Genomic DNA, 9,734 nt, shown 5'->3' with positions numbered 1-9,734 from the left:
AAAACGAGGTGTCCTGGCATGGTTTCGATGGTTGGAACGTGTTTAGAAGGGGCAGAAATGATGAGCTACGCAGAAAAAGCTACTCAAGGAAGACTTTTTCAAAATCGCATTATTTTCAATGGAACTTTAGCCCTTTATTCGGGTTAGGGGTGGGCCGCAGGGTAGGGTTAGGGTTAGGAAAACGAGGCGTCCTGGCAAGGTTTTGATGGTTGGGATGTGCTTAGAATGGGCAGAAATGACGAGCTGCGCAGAAAAAGCTACTCAAGGAAGGCATTTTGAAAATTGCATGATTTTCAATGGAACTCTAGCCCTGCATTAGGGTTAGGGGTGGGCCCCAGGGTAGGGTTAGTGTTCGGAAAACGAGGTGTCCTGGCATGGTTTCGATGGTTGGAATGTGTTTAGAAGGGGCAGAAATGATGAGCTGGGCAGAAAAAGCTACTCAGGGACGGCTTTTTCAAAATTGCATTATTTCGAATGGAACTTTATCCCTATATTAGGGTTGGGGTGGACCCCAGGGTAGGGTTAGGGTTAGGAAAACGAGGTGTCCTGGCATGGTTTTGATGGTTGGAATGTGTTTAGAATGGGCAGAAATGATGAGCTGCGCGGAAAAAGCTACTCAAGGAAGACTTTTTCAAAATCGCATTATTTTCAATGGAACTCTAGCCCTATATTAGGGTTAGGGGTGGGCCCCAGGGTAGGGTTAGGGTTAGGAAAACGAGGTGTCCTGGAGTGATTCTGATGTTTGGAATGTGTTTGGAAGGGGCAGAAATGATGAGCTGCGCAGAAAAAGCTACTCAAGGAAGACTTTTTCAAAATCGCATTGTTTTCAATGGAGCTCTAGCCCTATATTAGGGTTAGGGGTGGGCCCCAGTGTAGTGTTAGGGCTCGGAAAACGTGGTGTCCTGGCAAGGTTTTGATGGTTGGGATGTGCTTAGAATGGGCAGGAATGATGAGCTGCGCAGAAAAAGCTACTCAAGGAAGGCGTTTTGAAAATTGCATTATTTTCAATAGAACTCTAGCCCTGTATTAGGGTTAGGGGTGTGCCCCAGGGTAGGGTTAGGGTTCGGAAAACGAGGTGTCCTGGCATGGTTTCGATGGTTGGAATGTGCTTAGAATGGGCAGAAATGATGAGCTGGGCAGAAAACGCTACTCAAGGAAGGCGTTTTGAAAATTGCATCATTTTCAATGGAACTCTAGCCCTATATCAGGGTTAGGGGTGGGCCCCAGGGTAGGGTTAGGGTTCGGAAAACGAGGTGTCCTGGCATGGGTTTGATGGTTGGAATGTGTTCAGAATGGGCTGAGATGCTGAGCCGTGCAGAAAATTCTGCTCAAGCAAAGTTGAGAAAGTTCAGAATGTTCAGCTTTTTAAAACACCTGATTTTAATATTTGTATATCTACAGTATGTTACAGTGGAAATATTACAGTTCTTCCCAGTGCCTTTCTTTTTCATCAACCCTTTTCGAGTTGTGTCTGCTAAAGGTATATGGACCTGCCTCACAAACCCTCTTGCCTCTCCCGTATTATGTTTTTAAATTCCCTGTGTACATTTCTGCTTGTTTGAATTCCTCGGTTAAACATTCCTAATTAATTTCAGTTTTTACAAACCTCTTCCTATATTTTAGTAGCATCTGCTCAATATCTTGCTTAGTTTCTTTTTCCTAGTTTTGTATGGAGCTTGACTCAAATCTGTTTACGTTATCATTGAGAAAGTTGAACTCCTTGGAAAACGTTCTCTTCATCGCCTCTTCTGCATCCTTATGTTTATGCAATCTCACATACCTAACTTGAGATTGTATAAATGGCTATAAAAATCCCATTTACACTGCACCTAATCTGATCGAATCACATAGGTTTGTTCCACCTTTCCCCTTTGGTTAGAGTTAATATCATTAATTATACATGCCCCGCTTGCAGCCAAGCCATTCATCAATCCACACTCCCCAGCAGCTACCCCAAGGCCGCCCACTCCCCTGGTCACCCGTGGGCTTAGCCAAGGGGCGAGCCCCCGGCCGTGCCCCCCAAGGTGGCGCACCGGAGCGCTCTCCCCGGCGTCTGTTGGCAGCCGTGTTCCCGGACTTGCCCTCCCACGGGCTCCTCCCACGTGGCACGACGGACGGGCCGAATGCTCGCGGCAATGGGGGCTCCCCTCGCGGCAAGCCCCCACCTCGCGTGGCTGCCCCGAGGCGGGCGAGGACGGCGCCGCCCCTTCCTTGCCAGGCCTCCACCCCTGTGGGAGAGCGCCGGGGCTGGCCACGGGGACGTGCCTAGAGCACCGCACGCTCCCCGCCGAGGCCCGCCTGGCCCCGGCCCTGCTGCCTTTCCGTGCCAGGTTCAGGCCGCTTCCCGGGACTGGCTAGTTGCCGAGCGGGGCTAAACAGTTTCCTCAAGTTATTGCACCTGTTTTAAATTTGCTTTAGATTTGCACGGTGAGCTTGTTTATGATGTTTTAGGAGGGTGTGTTTTATATAGTGTTGCCCGGAGATTTGGCTCTGGGCTGCATGGAAATGAAATGAGCGTGTGGGTGGGCGGGATGGTGGAATCCCCACCCCCCTGCCCCCCGCGCATCACGTCGTGATGGGCGCCACCTGGAGCGTGTGGCAGCTTCCTTACGGATGGCTGGCGGCAGGCACCCTTGGCTCTGGGGGTGGGCTCGCGTGCACCAGCAGGCAGGGAGGGCGTTTCGCAGTCGGGTCCTGCTTACGGGCTCCCCGCTGGGGCGTCTGGTTGACCACTGTGCCAACAGAGCGCTGGCCGGGAATGGCTTTCAGCCGCTCTGGCCTGGCTCCTCTTGCGCTCTTGGAAAGGGTGGGCCTTGAAGGACGCGAAGGCGCAGGGGCTGTTGCGGGTCCAGCCCGCCCTCCAACGCCGAGCTCCCCCTCTGCTCCCCGGGGCTCCCCAGGGCCCTGGAAGAGCCGAGCCGCCCCACGTGGGCTGCCGGGGTGCGGCTGATGTGGACTGTGTGGCCTCTGGCAGGTCTGAGATGCACAGCAAGCCCGTCTCGCAGCGCTTCGGGCTGATGCTGGAGGCCTTCTGCCGCGGGTGTGGCATGTACCTCAAGCACCTGAACCGGCAGGTGGAGGCCATGGAGAAGCTCATCAACCTCACGGACATCCTGAAGCAGGAGAAAAAGGACGAGACGCAGAAGGTATCCACCTCGGGCTCCGTGCCCAGGGGCCCCGCGCCACCGCACCGGGGGCTCCTGGCCACAGCGGGCTCCGAGAGGGCACTGCCCCTGCCTGGGTCGCTGGGGAGGGGGGGCGTACGGAAAGCCCCTTTCTCAGCCCGTTCCAGGACTCTTGGGCGCCTCCTCCCAGCGCAGGACGAAAGTGCAGGGCCAAGACCTCATTGCCAGGCTTCTGGAAAGGGGGTGGGGGAGGCTGAGCCCAGCAGGGGGCATGGGGTGGGGCCTGGCCAGGCGTGGCCCCCAGGCCTGCAGTTCCGCAGCCCCGGTCCAGGCGGTGGCCAGCTTTACGTAAGAGGCGGGGTGTGGCTGGGGGTCCGGGAGCCCGCAGGGAGGGGCTCTGCAGATGCTCAGGGTGTCTTTTGTCTTTGTGTCTTTTGTCCCCCCCAACCTCACAAGATGCAGATGAAGTTCCTGGTGGAACAGATGAGGAGGCCGGATTACATGGAAGCCCTCCAGGGCTTTATCTGCCCGCTCAACCCAGTGCACCAGCTGGGGAACCTGCGGTAAGGCCAGACGGCTCCCCTGGCAGGGAAGAGGCCGGCCAGTGTGGGGGGCGGGGGCTCAGGTCCCGGGGCTCCCCGGGAAAGGGCAGGCGGAGCAGAGCCGCCCGCAGGGCCTCCGCTCTTGCAGCCACGAGCGCCGTGCCTTCTCCAACAGACTGGATGCGTGCCGGATCATGTCTTCCGCCAAGCGCCCGCTGTGGCTGAACTGGGAGAACCCCGACATCATGTCCGAGCTGCTTTTCACAAACCACGAGATCATATTCAAAAACGGAGACGGTGAGAGCCGGGCAGCCGAGCGGGGAGGGAGGCAGTGCCGGGGAACTGCCTGCGCGCCTCCGGGGGCAGCTGGCGGGCCGCTCCGGGTCAGGGGCTCTCGCCCACATGCCGGCGGGCACCGCCTGCTGCAGCGACCCCCGGGCCCTGCTTGTCCGCGGCCTCCTGACTCTGGCCAGCCGCCGCTTCAGTTCAGGTGGGCTCACAGGGTCCCTCGTGGGAGCGTCGGCTCCCTGACGTCCCCCCACGGCCCGGCCTCCATCGGCCAGGTGCAGCGGCCACGTGAGCGGCTCCCCAAATGTATGCTGGCAGCCCTTGCTGCCCCCGTGCCCAATTTTTACTTCCTTCCAAGGAAGCCATCAGATTCCGGGGGTGGGGACTGGGGGGGCTGCTCTGATGCCAGACCCCGCTGCCCAGCTCTCGACCGTCCGTACCTGCAGGCAGAGGTGCAGGTAGGAAGCACTGAGGAAGCTTTGGAACCGGAGCCAGTCTTAGGCCAAACGGGTTAATTCGCTGCTGCTGCTGATCCTGGGACTGTGCTTTAATGTTGTTCTTTTCATGTTGGTTTAAACATGATTTTCTTTTTAGCCTGGATTTTATTCTTAGCCGCCGTGACTGCCCCTTTTGATCATAAGGATACCGATAAGCAAGATAACATTTGTCCGAGCTCAACTCCAGAATTTGGAGAGTCCACGAGTTAGTCAGCTGAAAGTAATTCATCGGATATGCCACGGCCCGTCTCAAAGGGCATCTCTGAGCTGTTTTCGGAAGCCAGTTAAAATGCATAAAGCCGCGCAGAAGGCCCCGAGCGCCGGCAGAAGCGTTTCAAAGCACAGGCGGCGGCGGCACGGCCCGAGCGGCGTCCCTGGGGTGGCTCCTCCCCGCTTTGCCCCCACCCAGGCCCATCTCCCCCCGTTCCACTTTTCAACCCATTATAGATCATTTGGACGGGTCCTTCGGACGCTGCTGGGTTTGCTTCGCTGACACCCGCCGGCTTTGTCACCCACAGACCTCCGCCAAGATATGCTGACGCTGCAGATCATCCGGATAATGGAGAGCATGTGGCAGAACCAAGGACTGGACCTCCGGTACAGAACCCGCTCGGGGAGGCCGGCGGCAGGGTGGGTGGGACCCACAGGGCTGTGACCGGGGCCGGGCGCCGGAAGAGGCGCGGAGCCGGCCCCGCACCCTCCCACGACCACCCGTGTGGCCCCCTGTTCCGCGGGGCCGTGGCGCCTCCCTCTCTGGATGTGCGTGATGGGACTGTGCCGGGAACCAGGCCCCCGCAACTGGGTGCCCTCCAGAGGTGTGGGTCCGAGCCCCGTCCTTGGCGGCCATTGCACCCAGCAGCCCCCAGTGGCCTCCGGGGGGGAGCCCACCAGCCGGCCTGCAGCCCCCGCGCGGCCCTCCCCCCCTGAGCCCCGTGCCCCGGCTCTCTTCCGGTCCCCTGCAGGATGCTGCCCTACGGCTGCCTGTCCATCGGGGACTGCGTGGGCCTCATCGAGGTGGTCAAGAGCTCGCACACCATCATGCAGATCCAGTGCAAGGGGGGGCTGAAGGGGGCGCTGCAGTTCAACAGCAACGCCCTGCACCACTGGCTGAAGGACAAGAACAAGGGCGAGGGGTCAGTCCGCGCGGGGCCCGGCCCAGGGGCCCGGGAGGCCCCGCCGCGGGGCAGGGGGCTGGGTGGGGTCGAGGGCTCTCCGGGGGGCAGGGCGGGGCGGGCCCCCTCGGCGCCTGTGCTGACAGGCCGCTCCTCGGCTCAGGTACGACGCGGCCATCGACCTCTTCACGCGCTCCTGCGCAGGCTATTGCGTCGCCACCTTCATCCTGGGCATCGGGGACCGGCACAACAGCAACATCATGGTCAAGGACGACGGGCAGGTGAGAGCATCCCCCGCCCGGCCCGGCCCTCCTAGGGCAGGGAGGCCCCGGGGAAACGGGCCGCGGGGGCGGAACGCGCCAGCCCCGTCTCCTCCCAGCCCCTCTTGCTTTCCCCGCAGCTGTTCCACATCGACTTCGGGCATTTTCTGGACCACAAGAAGAAGAAATTTGGCTACAAGCGCGAACGGGTGCCCTTCGTCCTCACGCAGGACTTTCTGATTGTCATCAGCAAAGGGGTGCAGGAATGTACCAAGACCAAAGAGTTCGAAAGGTGGGGACCAGGCATCTGTAAGAGCGGTACAGAATCTTTCCGGCCCGGGGCTGAAGCTTGAAGGAGCTTCAGGGGACCACAACCGGAGAGAAAGATGTGGTTTTTGGAGCGTGCTCATGGAAAGCTTCCAGGCATTGAGTTCCTCCTGGCATTCACTTTTGGGATTACGACCCAGAAGTGTCTGCTTGTGAGCCTAAGCGACACTCTCGTGCGTAACCAAGAGCACACACATGTGGCTAAAGGATGCTTCCAAAGAGTGCCGCTCTCGTTTTTGTCCATTTATGCTTTATGTTCGGACTGCTTATGTTTATGTTCTAGCTATTCATTTATTTATAGTTTTTCTATGCCGTCCAATACCAAAAGTCTCTGGACGGCTTACAAAAAATCAAAAACCTACAAAATCCTGACATGTCCCACAAGGTATTACAAAACCGTACAGCATTAAAAGCGTAGCAGCACCGAGATCAATTGATACTTGGGAAGACCCACGGTACCCGAGTCAGGTGTGGGCAGCCGTTGAAAGCCCTGCTAGCCGAGGGGTGGCGGGAGCTGCAGTCAAATCCCTCCGGAGGCTGCCAAGCGAGGCGAGACCCCGTGGGGGCTCCCTCAGCCCCCGCCCCCCCAGCAGCCCTGCGGGCACCCGGCCCGGCCCCGCTCACCGCAGCCTCGCCCCACCAGGTTCCAGGAGATGTGCTACAAGGCCTACCTGGCCATCCGCCAGCACGCCAACCTGCTGATCAACCTCTTCTCCATGATGCTGGGGTCGGGCATGCCGGAGCTGCAGTCCTTCGACGACGTGGCCTACCTGCGCAAGACGCTGGCGCTGGACAAGTCCGAGCAGGAGGCGCTCGAGTACTTCACCAAGCAGATGAACGAGGCCCACCACGGCGGCTGGACCACCAAGATGGACTGGATCTTCCACACCATCCGCCACATGCCCCTGAGCGAGGCCAGCCACGACTGAGGGGCGCAGGGGGCCGGGGCGACGAGGGCACGACCGGCCCGCCCGCCCGCGGGAGGAGAGCGTGGGGCGGCCCCGTCCCGGCAGCGAGGGCGGCAGCCCGCACGGCCCCAGGCCGCCTGGTTGCAGGTCCTGTCCTCTCCGCTCCAGAGAGAGGAGCCCGGAGGGCTGGTGTGCCTGGGGCAGGTGAGGAGAGGGGCTGGGCGGGCCGGGCAGAGGCCCCGGCTGAGGAGGCTACGGAGGGTCTGGGAGAGGGCGGAGACCCGGGCCTCCGCCTGGGGCACCTCCTGGAGGAAGGGGCGCAGCCGGCCTCCCCCGGGGGGCGAGTGGATTTCCCCTCGCGGAACGAGGGCCCCTTCCCTGCTTCCCTGGCCGAGCGGGACGGGAACCGGCTCTTCCCTGCCCCACGGGCAGCGCGGCGCCCGAGGCCCATGGGGGCCGGGATGGGGCGGGGGCTGTGGGGGCACGGCTGGGCGCCGTTCGCGCGACCGGAGGGACTGACGGGGAAGCGACTATACTTGAAATCTCCAGAGCTGGAAAGGAGTTCTGTTTTGCAAATAAAATTTTAGAAAGACGGTCCGGCTGGGGAAAGCCATGCGCCGGTGCTGGGCGGGGGTCGCTCAGCTCGGCTGCGGCTCCTGCGCACCAGGGAGTGGCGGGGAGAAGCGCGGGCTGGCCCACGTGCGGGGCCTCCCGGCCAGCGGCCTCACCCCTCCGAGCCCCACAAGCCGAGCCGGCCCGGCCCTGGGGCGCCGCAGCGTCCCCCTCCCGCCTGGGCAGGGCAGAGCTCCGGGCGGCCCTGCGTCCTGCCCCGTTTTCGTAACGCAAACGCAGCAGGGCCAGGAAATGGCTCCCCTCCGCTTGCGGGGCGCGCCCCCCCGCCCCCGCCGTTCCTGACATGCTGGACTGGGGGCTCCTTGGGGGCCCCGTGGAGGAAGGCTGCCCATCGAGCCGCATCCCTCCCCGTGGATCTCGCCTTCGTGTTTGTGCGCTAGATCTGCCCGAGAACATGGCGGGCGAGGAATAATCACAGCAGTGTAACAAGAAATAATTTATAGTGACCTCTGCCACTGACAAATTAACGAAGTTCCCGTTATTAGTGAGGTAAGCAAGTAGATTTTCATCACAACACATAGCAATGCACATTTATAGCCATTCCTGCCACTGATAAATTAAGTCGGCGAGGGATCCGCAGAGGGACTGTCAACAAATAGGAATTTGGGAGGGGGGGCGCACAAAATGAAGGCAGAAGAATATTGCAATGCATCTGTTCCATTCATAGCTGCTCCTGATGAATTAGGATGGCAAATCGCTACAACATAATTAACAATTAAGTGGGAGGATACAAATGCGGCATGTTATTACGTGAACAATTTATAGTGACCCCTGCCACTGATAAATTAGGAGCTGGGAAAGGAAAGATCAGGCCGGAGCAGAGGATATGGAAGGGTGTAGGCTGAAATTCTGTGTGTGTGAGAGAAAGCGGGAGAGAATTCGGATGTTTGCTTGCCTGAATTAATCAGGCGCGTTCAGCCACCTTGGCCGAAGAGGGACGCTCGTGTCTTCCTAATTCCAGCTGCGGGAGACCCTCACAGGAATTTCGCTGGAGTCAGAAATTGTTGTCGACATTCCAGACGTCCCCGCTGAGGGCATTCGCCGCCCCCTGCAGGGTCCAGGTGACGAGCGCCAGCTGGTGCCGGAACTGGATTTCGTCGAAGTCCTCCGGCGCCTCTCGCAGGAGGCTGGCGTGCTCCAGCAGGGCCCCCAGCGTGTGGGGCCCCCGGCCGTGCAGGATGTGCCGGAACGGGGTTTCCGTGACCGCCACGTATGGAGACAGGAAGTAGAATTCCACCTAGGACAAAGCGGGGCTGTCGGCAGCGCAGCGCAGCGCAGGGGTCCCGAGTGCCCACTGCTCTGCTCCCCACGTCTGGCAGCCTCCCGTGCAGGGGGGCCGGGGGAGTCAGGAGCGAACATACGAAGGACCCAGGCCAGGTGTCCGCCTCGCGCCGTCCCAGCAGCTGGCCTGGCTGCTCCAGCACTCGGCTTCCACGGTAGCCCACCAGGTGGTCCCACCAGAGACCCCCAAGCAAGGCAGGAGGGCAGTGGGACCCTCCAGCCCCATTCCCCAGTAATGGGCTCGCATAGGCACTGCCCCTGGTATCGAAGGTGACCCTAAGGACCAGCAGCCACTGACGGCCTCCTGCCCACTCACTGAGGCCACCCAGTGGGGACCACCCCTGCGCCTCGAGGCAGCGGGTTCTCCAGGCTGCGTGAAGACCCTTTTGTCGTCCCGGATCCCCCATCGCTCTGCATTGCGGGGCAGCTCTCGCGTAACGAAGGACGCAGAAGAGTCGCTCCCCATCCGCCCTCTCCGCACCAGCCCCCATTTTGCACGCACCTGCCCCCTCCCTTTTACGCCGAGCTATTCTGCGATTGCCCCCGGACCTTGCAGGGGAGCTGCGGCAGCCCCCGGGGGCCCGCGCCGGAAGTGCAACGGGTCGAGCAGGCTCTGCCCACGAGGAAGCAGCTGCCCCCCGCCCGGCCCGGTCCGCGCACGGACTCGCGGACGGGGATGCGGGATGCTGCGGCGCGCGCGGCGGGCGGCAGGGGGCGCCCGCGGGCCAGGCAGAGGCCGCGGCTCGCCCCCCCCCCCCCCC

The 9,734-nt window shown here is 60.7% G+C and overlaps 3 protein-coding genes across 3 annotated transcripts in view; 2 read left to right on the top strand and 1 right to left on the bottom strand.

Moving 5' to 3' along the window:
* Positions 1-2,375, top strand: part of TFR2 (transferrin receptor 2) — a 14,187-nt gene extending 11,812 nt beyond the window's left edge. Inside the window, exon 18 of the mRNA XM_044417138.1 lies at positions 2,331-2,375. Within this exon, the coding sequence (XP_044273073.1) occupies positions 2,331-2,375 (45 nt within the window). The remainder of the gene's footprint in view (positions 1-2,330) is intronic.
* Positions 2,376-2,575: 200 nt separating this feature from the next.
* On the top strand, positions 2,576-7,196 carry LOC123016620 (phosphatidylinositol 4,5-bisphosphate 3-kinase catalytic subunit alpha isoform-like). The gene is made up of 9 exons (XM_044417136.1): positions 2,576-2,645; positions 2,806-3,146; positions 3,582-3,688; positions 3,843-3,964; positions 4,971-5,049; positions 5,415-5,585; positions 5,728-5,845; positions 5,965-6,116; positions 6,795-7,196. The coding sequence occupies exons 1-9, from the start codon at positions 2,576-2,578 to the stop codon at positions 7,078-7,080; spliced, it is 1,446 nt and encodes a 481-aa protein (XP_044273071.1). The 3' UTR covers positions 7,081-7,196.
* Positions 7,197-8,686: 1,490 nt separating this feature from the next.
* Positions 8,687-9,734, bottom strand: part of LOC123016619 (phosphatidylinositol 4,5-bisphosphate 3-kinase catalytic subunit alpha isoform-like) — a 15,470-nt gene continuing 14,422 nt past the window's right edge. The window contains exon 15 of the mRNA XM_044417135.1: positions 8,687-8,929. Within this exon, the coding sequence (XP_044273070.1) occupies positions 8,687-8,929 (243 nt within the window). The remainder of the gene's footprint in view (positions 8,930-9,734) is intronic.

Source organism: Varanus komodoensis, unplaced genomic scaffold (genome assembly GCF_004798865.1).
Source record: "Varanus komodoensis strain SLA01 unplaced genomic scaffold, ASM479886v1 scaffold87, whole genome shotgun sequence".
NCBI lineage: Eukaryota > Metazoa > Chordata > Lepidosauria > Squamata > Varanidae > Varanus > Varanus komodoensis.
This window is presented reverse-complemented; position numbering and strand designations above follow the sequence as displayed.

Bases quoted from the DNA above. Each gene is read 5' to 3' on its own strand.
- LOC123016620 (XM_044417136.1), top strand. From the start codon at position 2,576: ATGGGCGCCACCTGGAGCGTGTGGCAGCTTCCTTACGGATGGCTGGCG. The intron at 2,646-2,805 runs GTGGGCTCGCGT...GCTCTTGGAAAG, and splicing joins AGGCACCCTTGGCTCTGGGG to GGTGGGCCTTGAAGGACGCG. The intron at 5,050-5,414 runs GTACAGAACCCG...GGTCCCCTGCAG, and splicing joins AACCAAGGACTGGACCTCCG to GATGCTGCCCTACGGCTGCC.